This window comes from Diabrotica virgifera, chromosome 1, assembly GCF_917563875.1.
Source record: "Diabrotica virgifera virgifera chromosome 1, PGI_DIABVI_V3a".
Taxonomy (NCBI): Eukaryota; Metazoa; Arthropoda; class Insecta; order Coleoptera; family Chrysomelidae; genus Diabrotica; species Diabrotica virgifera.
In genome coordinates, this window is record NC_065443.1 from 128,391,071 (window position 1) to 128,413,411 (window position 22,341).

Sequence of the window (22,341 nt, forward strand, 5' to 3'; positions counted from 1 at the left end):
CTCAGCGGTTCTCGATCAATTGAGTGCTGTAATTTGAAATCTGCTATTGTTCACAGCATTTCTATGTCTAGTGCTATTCTAGTTCTATTGTACGTTAAAGACATGTCTCTAATCAATAATCTCACCTCAAGACACATTCATGCCTGCCTATAAATGGCCCCTTTGAACATATTGAGTAAAGTAAATAAAGAAAGCTTGGGTCAAATTGAATTGTTAATATAATAGAATTTATAAATCTTTTAATGTCAAATAAAGCGTAGCTTTCATAGTTAATGATATTTTTTGGACTAATGGATAAAGATTTTGAATTAATAAAAATACGTATCTTATAAATAATTTTATTGCATTCTTTATCAAAAAATACTGGAACTATCTGTTCTTTTCTTGAAATACGTTCTAAAAAAGATAATAATAATCTTAAAAATAGGTACAATAATCCACAATACGGCATTAACAAAATAACAAATACCGGCAGTCCAAGGAAAAAGTGCGACTAGATCACAATCATTAATAAAAATAAAATAATAAACTAATATCACAAAAATGCCTGAACAACCATTAAGAAGTGCTTCCAGTTGGGCAAATTTTCTTTTACCGGCGAAGCCTCGATATACTATGTTCTCACAGTATCTTGACAAGCCGTATCCAAAACCAAACAACAAACAACTCCAGGTTATGAAGTCATTCGACATTTTTCTTTTGGTAAGCACTAAAATAAATAAAAAAAATTAATAAGTATTGTATTCATTAAATAAATATATACGGTTACAAATGTTGAATGGGTTGCATGTGAGAGTTCATTTTGAATGAATTAAAAAACAGACGTACTCTTAATCATTTATTGTAACTTCAGACGACCGGTTTCGCTCTCTATAATGTGCAGAGCATCTTTAGGTCAACGGTTACAAGTCACTAAATGCTACAAATAAAAACCAGAGTTAGAACAATGTCTGGTTGTAAGACATATTAAAAATTGTATATAACACATTCACTTCAGTCTACTTCACAAACAAAATAGCAGGCACAGATTTTTGGTAGTCTCTCACCAATTATTCCACCTCCCTCAAGAAATTCCATAAACTTGTTAACCTTTACAACATTCTCCGTCTACTCCACCATATCCCGTTAGCATAACTTGAGCAAGATATCATGTTAATGAATACTCATGAAGTAGCCCCTTGTAGCCTAATGTAAGTACGACACGTTATCATTGCATGATTACAGACGGCATACATGTGCATGCGCATGTTATGCTTGGGGGACGTTTGTTGCCGCCCCCGAGTGTACATGCATATGTATTTGTCTGCTGTCTTAACTACTTTTATGTATGTTGTTCAATATTGGCTTGATCTTATGGATCTTTAGCATCTTTTACAACCTGACATTGTTCTAACTCTGGTTTTTATTTGTAGCATTTAGTGACTTGTAACCGTTGACCTGAAGATGCTCTGCATATTATAGAGAGCGAAATCGGTCGTCGGAAGTTACAATAAATGATTGAGAGTACGTCTGTTTTTTACTCCATTCATATACGGTTAGGTTTGGATTCAATTCGAGTCTCTTACCATCCTCTTACACGTGTTTCTGGGTCTATCCGTCATCAGAAAGGCTTGTAAGGAGATTGAACTAAATTAAAACGAAAACGTACCGGCTGGTTGGCAATTGTAGTAAAATAATATACCAAAGTATGCTTTTACCGACCTCTAACGAAGAAAGATGAAGTGAATGTCGATAGCGATTGAGGCAAACTGTAAAAGCGTAATCATGGCATTTAGAGTGATGTTAGGAATATATGTAATTATATTCCTCTAATACTTCAACAATTTGACCAGTAAATCAACATCATTTTGTACTCTTTTCGTCTAGTAAGAACGTGGAACAAAATAATAAGTAAGATGAGATAAAATCAGTTTTAAAAAGATTACTTTAAAATAAGCTATAAGTGGATTTAAAAACGGTGAAGTGACAGAAGTAGGAATTCCTCTTTAGTGAACTTTGATAGAATAAGCATGCTTCAACTTCAGTCAATCACTGGCAAATTCAATACAGATAGACGTCCCCATACACCAACTACAAAAGATATTATCTTAAAATTAAGAAGAGATTGTGAAATCACAGTAATTATAGGCGACTATAATACCAAAACGGTCGAAGGAAGCTATGAGGAGTATATTCGAAAGTTCGGATTGGGTGAGAAAAACAAGAAAGGAGACTAACTATTGCAATTTTGTATATAAGAGCAAATGTTAGTGACCAACACCTTATTCAAGCTGCCAAAAAGAAGATGCTGTTATACGGAGTAGAGGTCTGGATTCTACTATCTGAACTTTTAAATAGAACTTCTAGAAGAAAGTTGTAGCTGCGAAATTTGAGGGAGATCTTTAGATTAGCTGTTAATGAGATTCCTTAGCCTTGTAGATAACCAATCTCCAGTAGAAGTGGCACAACAAGAAGAAATCTTTCTACAACTGTGCATTGATATCTTAGATACGTTATCTATAACAACGTATTTAAGATAAGCTTATGAAGCCATAAAACACCTTAAAATAAATAAATCGCCTTTGGAAGGGAGCAAATTCTTAATATGCGACAACTCATTGAGAAAGCACGAGAATTCAAAATTCCGATGATCATCTGCTTTCTGGATGATTAGAAGGCATTTGACTGTGTAAACTGGACAGTTTTGTGGAAAGTTCTACATGAGATGGGGGTTCCTGATCATCTGTCAGCTCTGGTGAAAAGCCTATATGAGAACAGTGAAACCAGAATAAGAATAGAAAACCATAAGTCCGATCCTTTTAAACTAGGTAGAGGAGTCCGACAAGGATGTATTCTATCTCCAAGTCTTTTAAATTTCTATGGGGAATATATAATGAGAAAAGCACTCGACAAATGAAATGGCGGTATTTCTATCGCAGGAAAGAAGATCTCAAATCTCAGATATGCAGATGATACAACATTAATAACTGCATCCGAAGAAGAAATGTCCAGCCTGCTGCAGCTAGTGGAAGCCGAAAGCAATAGATGTGGTCTCAAGATCAATAAACACAAAACAAAAATTATGATAGTAGATTATTAAAATTCACTTCAGACAACAGGAGCCTTAGACCAGTTTGAAGTGGTTAACGAGTTCAATTATCTAGGATCCTACATCAGTAATACAGGATCTTGTGAAACAAAAATACGTAGGAAAATGGGCATGGCCAAAAACGCTATAAATCGATTATCTAAAATCTGGAAAGATCTCTCCGTGTCGAAGAACATCAAAATAAGATTAGTACGTGCCTTAATTTTTTCCATATTTAATTACGGATCCGAAACATGGACAATGAAATCGGACCACAGAAAAAGGATTGACGCCTTTGAAATGTGGTGCTCTAGAAGAATGCTTCGGATCTTATGGACGGAACACAGAACAAATCACTCAATCCTCCAAGAGCTTAATATTCAGACTCGACTTTCCTCTATTTGCCTCTCCACCGTCTTAAAATTTTTCGGCCATATTGCAAGAAGAAGTGATGATAATCTTGAGAGACTTATAATTTTGGGAAACTTTGAAGGGCGCAGAAGTAGAGGTTGCTCACCTACTCGATAGACGGATCAAGTACAGAAAGCCAGTGGAAAAAAAAGCCAAAATCCATGAGGGAAGCTCAGGACAGAAGCCAATGGAAAGAGATAGTTGCTCGTATTATAGGGAATCACGACACTCTGATAAGATAGATAAGATTCATCTAAGGCTATACTCCAATAGAGTTAATAGGTTTAGGCCTACTATATTCCTAAAAGTTGCAATATCGTACAGATATATTATTAACCTAAACTTATTTCTTCTAAAAAATATGAAAAAATAGTAAACATATACATAATAACCCGCTTTACACCAGCAATAAATTGATGAAGAAATTGACCAAGTTCTTCAAGGTCAAATTTGACGTGTACAAAACACAATTTTACATCCAATTTTGCCGTGAATAAAAAGAAAATGAAGGAATTTGACGAAATAGAACATGTTCTATTATAGGACATGTTTTATTTCGTCAAATTTCTGCATTTTCACGGTAAAATCACAGAATACTTGTGATATTGATGATCTGTGGTTAAAATTGGATGTCAAATTGTGCTTTGTACCTCTAACTATACATTTTGTACAGTCAAAATTTTCCAAAATTTGTACATAATAAATATACTTAGTATAATGTCACTAATATGGAAACAAATCAAGCATATACAAGGCTCCAAGCACGAAGAACGAGACAAGTAGAAGAAGAGTATAGGCAGCTAAGAAGAGACGAAAAACGAATACTGAAAAGAAAGAAGAAAGTATAGAAAACAACCAACTAAAGGAACTAGAGAAGTATAACACACAAATGAAAAAGCGATAATGCTACAAAAAGGTTAACCAGAACAAAAAGGAATTGAAACCTAGACTATCAGTAGTTAGAAAAAGGCAGGAGAAATAATAATTGGTGATCAGGATCAAATACTAGCAAGATGGGCAGAAAATTTTGAGAGTAGACTAAATATAGCACAAGAACAACCCGTATTAAACATACAAATTAATGGAGAATCAATAGAACAGATAAACCATTTATAATACCTGGTAGTAACAGTGGAAAACAACGGAAAACAACACAAAGATATAGAAGAATGGATTAACAAAACGTCCAAGATATTCCACGCAATTAATAACAAATTTTTAAATAAAGAGGAAATATCCAGAAAACCCAAAATAACTGTCTTCAACTCAATATACAGTCCAGTACTTACATACGGGTGCGAGTGTTGGGTATTAACAAGAAGAATGAAGAGTAAGACGAGTAAAAGGAGTAAGAAAAAGAGTTAGAATAAGAAATATCGATATACGAGATGAGCTCAAAACTAAACCACTCCTAGAATACATCGAAGAAAAACAACTGAGTTGGTGGGGCCACATGAAAAGAGTAAGAAGAAACATACCAGTAGGAGAAGTATGGGAAGTAAAAATACAGAAACAAAGAAACAGACCACAAAGAAACAGAAAACAAAGAAACAAAAGACCAACAGAAAACTGGGATACAACAATTGCGAAGATTATCCAAAAAAAAAAAGAAAAACCGTAGCAGAAGCAAGCAGACTGACGCAGGATAGAAAACATTGGTCAAAGTTTGTTTGCAAGAAGCAGAAATTCAGCTCGAATGCATGGACCACAAAAGAAAGAAAGCTTCTAACACAAGCTTTGGGAAAACATATGAGTAGGTATGGAATATGGAACTGATATGCATCATTTGTTTGTGGATTTTAGATGTGCCTATAACAGTGTAGAGACAAACTCACTATACAAAGCGATGGTACAATTCAATATCCCAAGACACTTATTGAAATTGGTGAAATCAACCCTCTTAACAGTCAAGTGTAAGGTTAGAACACAGAACGGAATATCAAGAACTTTACACCTTAATACTAGTAAAGCAAAGTATTTTAAGGTGAAAAATAATAAGCAAGTATCAAAACACGAAGATCTAACGGTTGGAACATATACTTTCGAAAGAGTAAGAGAATTCATATATCTAGACTCACAAATCAACCAAAGTATCATAATAACTGCAGAAATCAACAGACATATATATGTATATATCTAGCAAATAGAGCAAACTATGGATTAAACAAACTTTTCACATCAAACATAGTCAAAACAAGAACAATAATATTGATATATAGAACTCTAATCAAGCCCGTTCTCATACGTCAGAAACGTGAACGATGACAAAAAGGGATAAAGAAAGTTTAGCAAAGAAAGTCAATCTAGTGGTATGAGAACGATTATAGTCGTTTTCTGTACTGCTGGAATGAGAACTTAGTTTGTTTCTTAGCAGATGTCGCTACGATATTCGTGACATTTCTTTCTTGCAATCTGGGAAGGCACAGATCGAGGTACCTGGTTGAACTGGAGAGAAGAGGATATGGGATTACTGATGAGGGGCAAAAAAGCTCCGAAACCGGTATAGACTCTTCCTGCACTCTCCGACTTAACTAGAGTATAATGCTGCTGCATTTTCAGGTTACAAAGAAACTGAAAATGTTTATACATTTTTAATTCATTTACTCTTTTGTGGAGTACTTAGGAAACCTTCTCGTTGGCACTTTACCACGCTGAGTAGATGGGACGTGAATTATTTAAAATTCCCCCATCATAATTTTCGTCTCGGCACCCGTATGGCTTATAATTTTTGAAAGTCGCGGAGGTAGTAACCAGAGAGTTTCCATCTGTTGTCAATCTAGTGGTATGAGAACGTAGAAGCGGTAGAAACGGTTATTTATTGTCGTTTTCTGTACTGCTGGATTGAGAACTTAGTTTGATAGTTTAGACTAATTTGAACGTAAAACGCTCAAAATTTATACAGGGGTGTAGGAGAATGGATTATGGCGTAGACGCTATAAGTTTCAGCTTTACCGTCTTTATAGTGAACCCAGTATGGGTAGGTCCATCAACATAAACAGGCTGCGGTGGCTAGGTCACTTATAGAGAATGAACGAGATGGAGCCGTCAAACACACATTTATAACCAAATACCGGATGAAGTGAGGAAAAGAGGCAGGCCCAGGGCACGATTTAAGAACTTGGTGGAAGACGACTTATAGTATGATAAAATTGATCCAAAAGATGGCTGTTCAATTTTCACATGTCAAAAATATTATTATATTTTTGACTGCATTAAATCTCTTATTAAAACCCTTAACTTTAAATAAATCTCAAGCCAGCCCTGTTCAATAGTACCATTTCATCCCTCCTATTTCTTACCCCCTCTCCTCACCCTTACAGACAAACAATATTGGGACAATTTGCGATTGGGAATTGCCTCTTCTCCTACGCCGCTCAAACGGTCAACAAGTACCACTCGCAAAGAGGGTGCAATACCTCTCTTCTCCTACACCCGGCAAAGGGCAAGACTCTCTCTCATCAGCCGTTCCACAAAAAAGTCGGTACCGCTCTTCTCTTCACTCTGGACGGTCCAGCCTTCCTTTTGGGCTGAAACTAAATAGCACTACGTGTTACGTTACGTAACGAACAGTAATTCGGGAGTGACGCCATACCTGATTTCGCAAATCGTGGTACGGGAACAATCAATTCGTGTATGACCACGGCTCTAGTGATCTACAACGTTCACAGTTTGGTAAGACTTTATACATATACATATTAATATTGTCTGTATAAAACCTTATACTTTATGACCACATGAACCTGAACCTAACAATCCTACACTAATTACAGTCCACAATCAAAACTAGAGATTGTATTTTACAATCTCACAGGATGAAATGGTACTATTGAACAGGGCTGGCTTGAGATTTATTTAAAGTTAAGGGTTTTAATAAGAGATTTATCACCGGTTGCACCAACAGATCTTAAGCTTAAGACGAGAATAAGATAAAAATTAATACAATATAATTCTCAATACTCAAGAAGGCCCTATCTATAAGTACAGCTTAGCTAAGCTGGAGCTTAAGATCTGTTGGTGCAACCAGGCATTAATGCAGTAAAAAAATATAATAATATTTTTGACATGTGAAAATTAAACAATGGCATAACCCAGACATCCATAGTGAAAGTTATCAGAAAGTTATCGAAATATAAAAAATATCGAAAACCTCTACTTTTCACCCTCCGTAACTCTGGAACCGTTGATTTTATAACAATTATGTATAGGACCTTTTTTGTTTTAAATTTTATGTAGAACATTTTTGTATAAAACATTGTTTACGCTAAAGCACAGTTTTAGAAATATTGAAGAAAAACTTAAAAAAACTACTAATTTACCGACTTCTCCCCCATCTCCCCCCAAACCGAATGCTCAAAATGGTGTAACCTTTTACTGAACAATATGTGGACCATATAGAACAATTTGGTGTTGGAGGAAAACTTTTACTTTGGATGTCCGCGTTAGGCTTTTTTTTTGGACCTATTATACTATACTACTTCCATAACTTTGTAACCGTTCATTTTAGAAGGATTATGCATAGAACCTTTTTTATTTTAAATTTAATGTAGAACATTTTTGTATGGAAGGTTGTTCATGCAAAACCGCATAGTTTTAGAAAAATTGACGAAAAACGTAAAAAACTACGAATTTGCCGATTTCTCCCCCCTCTCCCCCCCTAACCCGACGATCAAAATGGTGTAACTTTTTTCTGAACATTATGAGGACCATATAGAACAATTTGGTGTTGGAGGGTAACTTTCACTTTGGATGTCTGGGTTTGGCCCACCAAGAGTTGTAGAGCCAATGGTGATGATGATAAGGTCAAAAATATCTAAATATATAAAAATAGAACAAATGCTAGTACTTACGAAGCATACTGCAACTACATAATGTCAGTCCAACTATGAACGTTGCTCTTAATTTGGTAGCAGAAAATTTAATCAGTATAGGCAACAGGACAAGTGACAGGCACCAAGAAAAAGCTATATATGACAACAAAACAGCCATATCTTCTTTCCTATAACCATCATTTTTCTGCAGCGAAATGTACGGTGTAAGAGTTATAAAAAAGTTATAACTTACAGCGATGGATACTTTGGAAAACAAAATGGGGTAAAAATGCAAATCGCTGAGGCTTCTAAGTAACGGATTAAATAAAAAGTCTATAAAAAAGTCTCTTAAGGACCTGAATCTTCTCCTCCATAAAAATATCGTGTAAGGAGAGCAAGCACAGCACGGTTTTCTCTTGACCAAGTCAACGTCTTTTAAAAATTTGTTCGGTTTTTCATTATAATTAGGAATATACTCAATATTATTAATGGGTTCAGGCTTAAGAACTACTTCAGTCAAAACTACAGCTTCTTTAACACTTTCTCTTCTTTCTGTTCTATTTATTTCTTCCAACGCAGTACTTATCCTGCTTAATCGCTTGGGATCTATAACGTTAATGTTTGTTTCTTCAAATTCATCCATTTCTTCAGGTATCTGCGGTAAGATACTAACGCCAGCATTGCTATAGTACAACTGGACAGTATTTGGTGTTAAAACTGGTAAATATCCCTCAGTAACTCTATCGGTAAAAGCCATATTTTCTTCTTGCATCAGTAAATCATCCGATTCCTCAGTTTCTTCTTCGCTTTCCGTTTCATCACAAGAACTTTCTTCTTTCACAGAAAAAGATTCGCTACGCTTGATGTCCGAAGTATGACTGGAAGAAGTGAAGACTTTCATTTCTTTCATTTGTTGAGAAAATCTACAAGAAAAATAATCTGATTTATGTTTTCATAATATAAATACATACTACGATTGAACAATGAAAATATTATGTTTAAGTTTTTTTCTTTGATAATTTAGAAAAGTCATTAACATTATGATAGGAGTCCCATTTTTTAACCAATTTACAAATACCCTGTTGGTGAAATATTTATTTTTTCTTTAATTTATTTATTTATTTTTTTAACTCCAGCTGTCTAGTAAGCAAAATAATACGAAATTATTTGCTAATGGACTCAATAGCCACATCTATTTAAACAACGAGAAATCTTAATAAACTTACGTGCATAGAAATCGGCCCACTTAAAAATTTGGTCATTTTTGATGTCTCATATTTCCTAAACCTGTTGGCCGATTTAAGTGATTGTTTGAAAATGTTATAGCCTGATTCTTTAACAATACCACTGTAATAATACTGTTGCTAAACAGGTAAAATTTCATTGTATGCCCGGTGTACCGATCAAACTGTGTTTTTTTCTCAAAGTTCGCATCACCCTGTGGAATATTCTAGCATTTATAAAATACTAAAATTAAATCCCAACTATAGCCTCAGGTTTTCTTAACTTTCTATTTTTTTTTATCCATTCGTTTATGTTGGATAGTAAAAAAGTTAGGTACTTTAACAACTAGACATGTTCTTCATCAATACACGGTCTTTCTAAATAAGTGCGACAAACTTTAAGGGGTAATTCTGCATGAAAAAATAATAATGACAGTTGGCTTTATAACCGTTTGTCCGCAAATGTTTTGTTTCCGAGATACGGGATGTTGAATGTTTTCTTACAAACTGACGATTTATTTAAGTTGAGATATGCAAAAGAAATTTGGTAGGTTTTAAGAGATAGTTATTGCCGATTTTTTGACATAAAACTAAGAGTTTTATATTCACCATTAGCGTGCATACGGGTAATATGATCGGCCATATTACACGTATTCGCCCTAATGGTGAATATTAAATTCTTAAATGTATGTCAAAAAATGTGCAATAACTACGTCTTAAAACCCACCAAATTTTAAATCGTCAGTTTGTAAGAAAAAACATCCCGTATCTCGGAAACGAAACAATTGTGGACATACGTTTATAAAGCCAACTGTCATTATTTTTTCATGTAGAATTACCCCTTCAAGTTGGCACTTATTTAGAAACACCGTGTATTGATGAAGAACATGTCTAGTTGTTCAAGTACCTAACTTTTTTATTATCCAACATAAACGAATGAATCAAAAAACAGAATGTTAAGAAAGCCTGCGGCTATAGTTGAGTTTTAATTTTAGTATTTTATAAATGCTAGAATATTCCACAGGGTGATGCGAAATTTAAGAAAAAAACACAGTTTGATTGGTACACCCGGTATACAATGAAAATTTACCTTTTTAGCAACGATATTATTACAGTGGTATTGTTAAAGAATCAGGCTATAACATGTTTAAGAAATCACTTAAATCGGCCAACATGTTTCGGAAATATAAGACAACAAAAATGACCAAATTTTTAAGTGGGCCGATTTCTATGCACGTAAGTTTAGTACATTCTTTGACGGTATTTGCTGTAAATTTTAAAGAACCGTTTGTTTGGATTGACATGAAATTTGGTATAAGCATAGCTAAGATGTCAAAGAAAAAAGTAATAGTGTGTCGATGTGTGCTTTTGCCCTGGGGGTGAGTTTCACCCCTTTTTGAGGGTGAAAACATACGTTCAAAATAAGTCCGGAATTCGATAAACTAACTAATTATAAGCAACTTTGATTCTGTACAGTTTTTTCACTAAGTCAATACTTTTCGAGTTATTTGCGAGTGAATATATTCATTTTTCAACAAAACAAACACGTTTTTAGACAATTTTTCGCAAATAATTCAAAAAGTAAGTATTTAATCGAAAAAAACATTCCTAACAAATGTATAGCCTGTAAAAAAGTGAAAAAAATGGTCTATGCGTGAACTCTCTAGATCTAGTAGAAGCAGAGTTATAGCTAAAGAAAAATAGGTTCGTATTCGCCAAATTCTAAATAGAATATTTCAGTGTGAAATAACCAAAAAATTAAGCACTTTTTGGAGAAAGCTCATTACAACTTTTTTAAAAAGATTAAAAAGCTTTATTTCTGTTTTTATAAAAAGAGATTCTAGCATCAAATGTAAGCAAGTTACGCTCAGAATACAGTTGGTCCCTTTTGTTTTGGCAAAAAAAAAATCGGAAAAATCACACCCTAATTAGCAACTTAAATGAAACTAATTGTTACGCTTCACAAGTTGCTTTATTTATGTTGTGTTTATATATGATCTGTAAGTTTCATCGATTCAACGTGCTTATTTAAAAGAAAATGGGTCATAAAATAAAATTTTTGAAATTTTTAATTTTGAAAAAGATCCTTTTTTTCAAAATAACTTAAAAATTATTAGAGTACCAAAAATATCAAACAATAAATAACGTCGGTTTTACTTTTCTGAATATCTTGTATTTATTGTTTTTCTGTAAGATAAAGATTGGTTAAGATTTGGTGTTTCTAAATTTGCATACACTCCTGATAAGTGACTCGTTCAAGCCGTTTCAACTACAGCTCTTTCAAAAATAAGAACTTTGAACCGATGAAACTTACAGATCATATAAACAATACATACACCAGTAAAGCAACTTGTGAAATGGTAACGAATAAGTTTATTTGAGATGCTAATTAGGGGGTGTTTTCCAGATTTTTTACCAAAAAAAACCAACTTTATTTTGAGCGTAACTTGTTTACTTTTGATGCTAGAAATTTATTGATAAAACAAAAATAAACACTTTAAAAATTTGTAATTAGTCTTCCCCAAAAAGTGTTTAATTTTTTGGTTATTTCACGTTAAAATATTCGATTTGGAATTTGACGAATATGCACGTATTTTTCATTAGCTATAACTCTGTTTCTACTAGGTCTAATGCCTGGTTGCACCAACAAATCTTAAGCTCCAGCTTAGCCAAGATCAGCTTATAGATAGAGCCGCCTTAAGTCTCACTTACGTTGCACCATTGTGGCAAGCTGAAAATAATTGATCTAAGACTCAATGGTTCACGCGTATGTTTCGTAAGCTGAGCTTAAAGCACGTCTTAAGCTTAAGATCTGTTGGTGCAACCAGGCATAAATATCTAATGCATACACCATTTGTCACTTTTTACAGGCTATAGTTTTTCTAAGAATATTTGTTTCAACAAAATACTTACTTTTTGAGTTATGTATTTGCGAAAAACCGGCTTAAAACGTGGTTATTTTTTTGAAAAATGAACATATTCAGTCGCAAATAACTCGAAAAGTATTGACTTGGTGAAAAAACTCTATACTCTATAAAACAAAAGTTACGTAGAATTAGTCAGTATTAGATTTTATATATTTAATTTAAGAAAGAACTAGAGATTTGACTTTTCATAAAAACTGCTTTTTATTTATTCAACAACCACTACTTTCATTTTTATCAACACCAACCTACTTAATTTTTTTTATGTAAACATTCTAAAGCTTGGTTTATAAGAACAACATTACAAAAATATATTCCAATACCTTTTGTTAAGTTGTTCAAACAAACCTTTTAAATAAAAAAATATAAAAATGTCCACTTTATTGCACTCTGATTGTCTATCTCTTACTTGTCCAGTGTCCAAAACATAGTCAGTGGTGGAACGACGAGTTTCTATATCACCTGCATAATCTGCGTCACTGTATCCATGCATGTTAACTTCATTGTATTTTTCATAACAAATGTTTGTATAGCGGCTGACTACTCCCACCGCATGTGCAATGTCAGGTCTTGACACTACGACTAAAAACATTAATGAACCTGTTAAGTCAGCACTTACATCTTCTGGTGTACTTACAGGATTTGCATTATGTGGACCAAATCTATCTATTATCTGTTTTGTATAACTTGCTTGACTTAACATTTTACCAGTCTCTAAGTTTCTTGTAATTTCTAGTCCGCCGAAATAGTTCCCAACCGTCACGGTCACTTCAAAACAGTCTTTTAACGTGCACAAAACTGTCTCTATTGCTAACTTTTTCTCAGAAAATAACAAACCTGACATAAAAATGTCTTCGTCAAGATGTCCATATAAAAATGCAGTTTGTATATCGAACTGCATGTCTGGCTTCTTAACCATAGTCCATGTTTCATTTTTCACTAGTGCATCAAACTCTTCATTTATGGCAATTTTCCATTTTTCTTTGTCACTACTTGACACTGCTTCTTCATATCTCTGTGGTATATCAATTTCAGTAAAATTTACCTCAAAATCATTGAATCTGGTTGGTAAACGTCTATTTCGTTGTGGTCTCAAGTTGGGTATATTGTCAACATCTTGTAAAAGTTTTATTTCATTATTAACGTTTATTTGTTCTTCTTGTCTCTCTTCAAGTTCATTTTCTTGTATTTCAAAAATTGTCACATCATCTTCTGCTGCTATCTTGATCACATTGTCTTTCTTTCCACTGTACATTTTCTCATTGAAAAACACATTTCTAGATATCACTATTTTCTGTGTTGTTGGGTTGAATAATCTATAATTTGTAGAGTTTTTGTCATTTCCAACAAATATAACCTTCTCACTTTTTGCATCTAGTTTCCTTCTTTCCTGGTCAGGAATATGTACATATGCATCACACCCAAACACTTCCATGTGGTCAAATACAGGTTTCTGCCCTGTCCACTGTTCATAAGCTGTAGAACCTGGTGTCTGTTTGCTTTTAATTCTGTTGCAAATGTAGATGGCAGTATTAACTGCATCTGCCCATAGCCTCTTATCTACTCCAGATTGGTATAACATACATCGAACCATTTCTACAATCAATCTGTTATCTCGCTCAGATCTGCCATTTTGCTCTGGAGTGTATGGTGCTGTGGTTTCTGACTCTATATCTTCTTGTTCTAAATACTCTTTGAAAGCATTATTTGTATACTCAGTACCATTATCTGTATGCAGTTTTTCAACAGAGTAGCCATACGTTACCTTTATTTTGCTATTATACACTTTAAAACAATCTAGTACATCTGCTTTATGTCTAATAAAATATGCTACTCTATACCCTGTGTACTCATCTTTGAATGTTACAAAGTAACGTGCTCCTTGCATAGATTCAGTTTGCATAGGTCCACAAATATCACTGAATATTCTTTTTCCAGGAGGTAACTTAGTGTGTGGTCTCTCTTGAAAAGTCTTCTTATGTTGCTTTCCCATCAAACAACCTTCACACACAAAATCTTGTTTCTTTTCTGTAACACCTTTGATTAAGTTCATTTTTACTATTTCTTCTAAATATTTCTTATCAACATGTCCCAATCTTTCATGCCATATCTTTAAATCATCTACTGTAGTCACACATGCATTATATATTATTGTGCGAAACATCATTTTATATGTGTTGTTTCTATCCTTTATACCAACTGCTACTAGATTCTCATTTTCATATACTTTGGCTTCATTGTTAATCCTAATTACACTCATACCTTTGTTTGTCAAAACACCTTCTGAAAATAAATTCTTTCTCAACTGTGGGATATATAGCACATCATTTATAGTGGATTTAAACCATTGTCCATTGATCAACTTCTCTATTTTAATAGTTCCCTTACCTTGTACTGGTAGTGTTTGATTATTGCCAAGTGATACCTGTGATGTAAAAGTTCTGTCAATATTAAAAAAATATTCTTCCCTGTAACACATATGTGCTGATTCACCACTGTCCATAATCCAATCATCACTTGTATCCACTTTTTCTAGCTGTTTTTCTTCTATGTTGAATGCACTCTCATTATTAACATTATAATATGCGCTACTCGAAGAACCACCATGCTGATTTTCTGTAGAGTTGCCAGCTTGTGTTCTGTCATTGTTTTGTAACCTTTTCTGTAGTTACTAAAGCCACCTCTGCCTCGATTATGACTTCTATATGACCTGCTACTACTGTTTTCTTGTTCGTTCTTTTTCTCTCTGCAAAATTTGACAATGTGCCCCCGCTTTCTACATCCAAAACATATTACACCCCTTTCTTGACCTTTCTGATCATATTTTCCTTTGAATGACATTGTTGCCAGTGCTTGTTCTGTCTCTTCATATGTAGTTAAGTTCATTTCTTCATCTAACAGTCTTGCGGTGAGGTTACCTATAGTTTGTTTAGCACTGTCTACGGACAACCATGCCTGTCTAACATTTCTGTACTTTTGGGGCAATGTACTCAGTATTTTTGTCATAATAGCAATATCACTCACATCATCACCTGCTTCTTTAATTTGCTTAGCAAGATTCTGCACTTTTGCTATGTGTTGAGCGATAGTATCTAGGCTACTCATCTTATATTGATGAAACCGTTCATGCAACATCATTTTATTTGATTCTGATTTCTGCTCATAAATAGACTCAAAGGTCTCCATAATCTCTTTAGCAGTGTTACAACTTTCAATCAAAGTAATAATAATAATAATAATAATGACTTTATTGCTTTTTTTCAAAAAAAAAATACAAACTAGACAAACAGTAATAATTATAATAGAGCAAAAGGCGACGTTCGCTCTTAGATGATGTTCCTAGAAACACCAGCTAAGAAGCGCTCTTCCACGTAACCGCAATACAAATAATTACTATTCTAGTGTAACCTAAAGACCTTATTTACATGCTAAAATAAATTTATCGTATATGATAATAACACTAATTATCTATTTTTATTGAATAAATTTTTATTGAATAAACTTTGCAATCATTTAAACGAATGTAGCCAAATTTACTTGTTTATAATCTAAATTTTAATTTTATGCTATTATTAAATAGAGACTTTTTTACGTTGGATTTAAATTGAGAGATGGGTAAAGTTTTGAAATTTTCAGGGATCATATTGTACAGATTAGCAATGTTGTAAGAGAAGCAAGATCGAAATAACGAGGTTTTATGTTTCGGTATATTAAGTTTATTTTTGAATCTGACATTAATATTATGTACTTCTGACCTTTTTTTAACTTTTTTATATAAATAATAGGGCTTTTTGGTTAGCATTATTTTATGAAATAATACTGATCCGTGAAGAATGCGCCTGTTACTAACATTTAACCATCCCAGATCTGCAAGATGCTTAGAAGTTGGATTTCGACGTCTGATACCACAAATGAAACGGACACACATATTTTGAATTCGTTGCAAACGATTCTGATCTAGTTGTGTTAATCCTGGTCCATATATTACATCACAGTAATTAAACTGTGAAAGCACTAAACTATTGCAGAGCATAATTTTAGTGGTTCTATTAAACATTTGTCTATGTGAGAATAAAAGTTTTAAATTACAAAATGCTTTCTGAATGATTGATGAAATATGATTAGAGAACGTTAGGGAGTCATCTAATATGAGTTCCAGGTTTTTTTCACAATTAGATAGAATTAAATTTTCGTTATTGATTTTTAAATGTATTTTATTATTTACTCGATTTTTCTCTATTCTACGTCCAAACAGCATGGCTTTGGATTTTGAGGGATTTATGCTTAAGCAGAATTTGTTTGAAATGTCTGAAATAGATTTTAGTTCTTTATTAATTTTAGAACAAGCATTTTCAACTTCTGATTCTTTAAACTCTAAGTACAATTGTGTGTCATCTGCATAATAGTGAGATTTCATATAATTTAAATAACTTGAGAACTGGGAGGTGTATATCGAAAACAACAAAGGTCCCAATATAGAACCTTGCGGAACTCCTCGTGATAGGTATATTTTATTTGACGACTTTTTATTTAAAAACACGCTTTGAGATCTTTGATCTAAATATGACTTCAACATTTTTTGCGCTTGTTTATTAAAAGACATAAAATTACATAGTGAGAGAAGTAGAGGGTGGTTAATTTTATCAAATGCCTTCGAGTAATCTAATAAAACTAATATGCACAGGTTGTTGGAGTCAATATAAGAGTAAATGTCATCTAAAACTTTAAGAAGTGCGGTAGTGCAGCTATATCCAGGACGGAAACCTGACTGATGTTCTGGTAGGAGGTGAAATTTGGTAATGTGTTGCCTAATTTGTTCATCCATCACTTTTTCTAGGATTTTAGAAAAGGTACATAGAATGCTTATGGGACGCAGCTCATTGTAGTCAACAGGACTATCAGTTTTTGGAAGAGGTATGACTTTCGACTCTTTCCAAACAGAAGGGAAAATAGATTTTTGTAGACAAAAATTAAATATGTGAGTAATAAATGGTAAAATGTAGGGGCAACAATAAAGAATCATAGTGATATTAATGTTATCATGTCCAGAAGCGTTTGATTTTATTGAAAGTATTTTTTCATATACCTTTAACTCATCAATTACTGTAAAACTAAAATTATCAACACCAGGAAATTTAGAAGAAGAATAGTGGTTTAAAACGTCAGCATCAGGAATGTCGTGACCACCAATACCATGAACGAAATAATTATTTATAGAATCCGGATCTTGCAAATGATCAGGAATAAATGACGACGATTTTTTATTACTAATGATGTTATGCTTCTTCATTTCTTTCCACATATTTTTTCCTCGCCGTAACTGAAATTCAAAATACGCCTTCTTTTCGCGTTTAATTGCATGATTAACTTCATTACGAATTGATTTGTAAAAATTTCAATGATTCTCATTTTTTGATTTTTTAAATTTTAATAATGCTTTATCCCTTAATTTCATCATATACCTTAATGTTTCTGTTAACCATGGAGCCTTTTGTCTTGTAATTTTAATTTGACGAAGAGGTGCATGAATTTGAAATAAATTTAGAATAGTGGAATTTAATACGTTGATTTTACTTTCAATATCATTAAGTAGATAAATTTGTTGAAGGTCGGAAGCTGCTAGATCTCGATGAAAATAATGCGGTTCAAAATTTCTAAAGTCACGAAAAGTGAATTCAAAAGGTTTAAATTTTTTTATACCCGGTGATCCAAAGTAACAAGATGGCATGGAGTGATCTGATACTAAAGGACACTTAGTAACTTTTACATTACTGATTTTTAAAGCTTCCGTACATAATATAATATCAAGTAGTTTTGGACCTCTTGTTGGTTGGTCAACAACTTGAGTAAGGCTGTAAGTGTCAAAAATTGACTGTAGAGTTCTACATTGTAGGCTACTCGGTTCTAAAAAATTAATATTAAGATCCCCAGCAAAAACAATATAGTCATACGATGGCGATAATGTACCTAAACATAAGTCAAGATCGTTAGCGAAATCGTGATAAGAAAAATCATTAGGCCTGTAAAGTGAACCCAAAGCGTAAGTTTTATTATTATAACAAAACGAGATCCATAACTGTTCGGAAGTAATATTGTCCAGATTAGTAATAGGTTTAGGCTTTAAACTATTTTTAATATATACAGCAGTACCTCCACCTATTCTCAAAGATCTATCCCGTCTGAAAATTTTGTATCCCGGTAAATCGACTACTCTATTTACAATATTTGGTTTTAGCCAGGACTCCGATACTGTAATTAAGTCAAATTTATTAAACACAGCATCTTTAAAAGCAATAAAGTTAGCCAAGATAGATCTTGCATTTATATGACAAACAGATAATGGCTCATTTATTTTATTAAATAAGTACAAAATCTATCAAAATATATTCAAACTAAATAATACCCAAATTTAAGCGTGTTGAAAAAACGTATTATGAAAATAAAAAAGAAAAAAAAATTTACAGATATACTAAGCTGAAAAGAATTGAAAATAAATGTACAATTTTAAAATATTGTTTTTTTTTAGTTAATGTTGTCTATATAAGCATTCATATAATTTTTAGTTGTTATATTGACGCATAGGTAGTTACAAATATTGATATGAACGACATAAAACTCATTTAATTATAAAAATAAATAAATTCCCTAATCACCAGAATACAAAAGAAGAAAAATAAATTAGTATAATCTAGCATAAAAATCTAAGAAACAAAATTAGAGTTCATTCCACCAAAAAGAAATAAAGGAGCCTTTATTTTCTAGCGTTCGCAGTTTGTTTCTGATTTCTCGTTTTAGGGCTGTAGTTAATTTTTCCTCGCTTCCGTTTCTTGAACACTGGCTTCTCACTCTGTTGGATCGAAGTGCCGGCCTCAGTATGTTTATGAACAGTAATATTTTGGTTGGATTTAGTGCTACATGTATCACTTTCATCTGAAGACGGCGAGTCTACTTGTTGTTCTAGGTCTTCCAAATCATCTACTGTGTATATCTGGTCCTCTATTTCTAATTTATAACCTCTTATCTTAGCTCGCAGGTTCTGTTCTCTGGCTAACTTTAAATGTTTTGAGAGTTTTTTTTGTATTACCCGGTCCTCAACGGATGCATCATTTACTATTGATATACCTGTTCCTTTTAATTTTACAATATTTTTATACAGATCTTGCTTTCTTAAAAAGGAGACAAACTCGAGAAATACAGGAGACTTCTGAGGATCTCTTTGTGTTTGATAGACGTTGTTGATGTCTTCTGCTTTGAGATTTATCTCTAAAAGGGAATTTAATTTTGCAAGAACTTCTGACAGTAAATTATTCTTATCTGTGATTTTGAAGCCAAATATAACCACATTATTTTTTCTTATCTTTCTATCTAGAAAGCAAACTTTATTTTCAAGTTCAATTACTTTTTTATTTTGTTCTATTATTTGCGAAATGTTGTTCAGACTAGCAGCAATGTCATTTTTAATTTCAAGTGTTTGTTTACTAGTAACTTCTTTAATCGCGTTATGTATAAGATTGGTCAGGTCTGAAACGGTAAGTTGAGATATATTTGTAGCTTCGTTATTAACGTCTACCATTATTTACCGCAGTGACTCGTCTATTAATTTTGGTGGAATTGATGTCTAGCAAGAATATTCGACAAAAAATGACTTCAGCTACTTTACTGGATTTTAGTCTTTATTCGCTTCTATTTAAGGATTTTCTGCAATTTAGGTGTATTTATCTAATATTTTTAACTCACTTTTTAGATGAAGATGTCCGTGCACTTTTGTGGATTAGTTGTTGAAGAACTCACTTGTTTTTATCATTTTTGTACCACTTAAATTTACTAAATAGCAGGAGCGATTTTATACACGTGTATACACCAGCAAAATATTTTCGAACGAAAATAACAAAATTACAAAGTAATCTGATTTAAACTCACTGCAGACGTTAAAGTGAACATAGCCTGGGCATCCTTTTTAAACCATGCCTGTAATTCGTCTCCTGCTACTTCTGGTTTGATTAACGAGCCATCAATAACTCCATATATACCTTTGGCCCTTAAGACACATTTTAGTTGAAACTTTCACTGTTGAAAGTTAACGCCATCAAATTTTCCAACGGTAGATTCTATTTTGTCACCCATTATTTTTTTTGCTTCAAATTTCCGGCGACACACGCCACTCTAGTTCTTTCTTTCACTGGGTCTAGTTCTTTCTTTCAAACCCTTATACTTCGGACACACAGGCAAAGTCTTTAAATATACTTTCTTGCTTTTTCGGACACACCGATACTTTAAACTAAATATACGCAGTAGTTAAGTATGATCTGAGCCACATAACCTATTAGATTTTATATATTTAATTTAAGAAAGAACGAGAGATTTGACTTTTCATAAAAACTGCTTTTTATTTATTTAACCACTACTACTTTCATTTTTATCAACAACAACCTACTTAATTTTTTTTATGTAAACATTCTAAATCTTGGTTTATAAGAACAACATTACAAAAATATATATTCCAATAGTCAGTTTATATAATTCTGCACTTATTTTGGACGTATTTTATTTCACCATCGAGAAGGGGTGAAAGTCACCCCCAGGGCAAAAGCACACATCGGAACAATGGGTGCGTTCGGACGACCATAGCGGCTGGCTGCCAGCAGAAATCGGCTGAGTGGTTGCATCTAGCCGTGATAGGGAAAGCTTAGTAAATCTCTCAGCGGCTGGCTTCCAGCGGTGACGTCCGACAGCTACTGCTGGCTCAGCTGTCCAGCCGCTGTGGTCGTCCGAACGCACCCAATATCACTTTTTTCTGTGACTTGTTAGCTATGTGTATGCCAAATTTCATGTCAATCCAAGCGGTTCTTTAACATTTAGAGGTTTTGGAATATTTTACCGTTAAATAACGTACTAAACGTACTATAAGTAAGTACAGAAGCACTCTAGATCTCTTACGCTGGAAAACAAAGTTGTTTTTCTTCTTTACGTGCCAAAATGTAATAAAAAATTCCCACCCCCGAGACGGGGTGGCAACCACCCCCAAGGTTTTAGCGTATGATAGCGGCATGATACATAAAATGATCCTTGGACTATTCCCTACCTTCTGTGAAAATTTCAAGTAAATCCATGCTGGACGAAAAAATTGCGAGCCAAAATACTTCATTTCCTCAATCGACTATTGCGGCCGACCGACCGGCTCTGTCCCGTCATACAGCTGACCGACTATAATAACTTTTATGTATATTTAATTTAGAATGTGTGTAGTGATTTTCAGCCCTAGTAAATGGAAATAATTACCTTCGTAGAAAAGCAACTTTGATACCGTCTCAGTAATCCCTGTTCTACGTTTCGCTTGACCGACCGCAGTATGTTTCTCTACACACTCACAGTAATCAACTGTGAAAAATCTAGCTTTAGTAAATTCAAAGAGATATTTCAGCGCTGCCTCTTGGTCTATGATGCACAAAGCCGTTCTGGTACAAAACGGTTCTGACGACTCCTAGAGGAAGAAACGTACGTATATAAACGGATGGCGGTGATCTATGAAACAAATTAAATCTTAAGCTTTCTGTCATTACTTTAGTTCTACTCACATTTTGAGTAATAGGAAGGAGAAATTCATTAGATTTTTACCTACGTAAAAAGACGGGTTGTGGAATACAATAATTGTAGATTCCCCTATGACTATCATTTATTGATCCATTTGCTTTACAAATTGCAGAATTCTTGGATTTTAGATTGTTACCATAACTTTGCTTTTCGGCGAGATCTATAGTGCTTCCAGGGCAGCTTTATCCATTAGGCAATATAGGCAGTTGCCTAGGGCGGCACATTATGAGAGGGCGGCAAGAATACTGTACAAAAAATATTTGTATATAAAAATTATGGATCTGAGTTCTGTCATTTGAAGAGTATGAAGCTCTTTC

The 22,341-nt window shown here is 33.5% G+C and overlaps 1 protein-coding gene across 1 annotated transcript in view; it reads right to left on the bottom strand.

The window, feature by feature from the left end:
• Positions 1–324: 324 nt before the first annotated feature.
• The window catches only part of LOC114332029 (uncharacterized), a 41,962-nt gene continuing 19,945 nt past the window's right edge, over positions 325–22,341 (bottom strand). Inside the window, exons 5-6 of the mRNA XM_050662288.1 lie at positions 8,326–9,209; positions 325–709 (exon numbers count right to left, since the gene is read on the bottom strand). Of these exons, the coding sequence (XP_050518245.1) occupies positions 354–709; positions 8,326–9,209 (1,240 nt within the window). The 3' untranslated portion in view covers positions 325–353. The remainder of the gene's footprint in view (positions 710–8,325; positions 9,210–22,341) is intronic.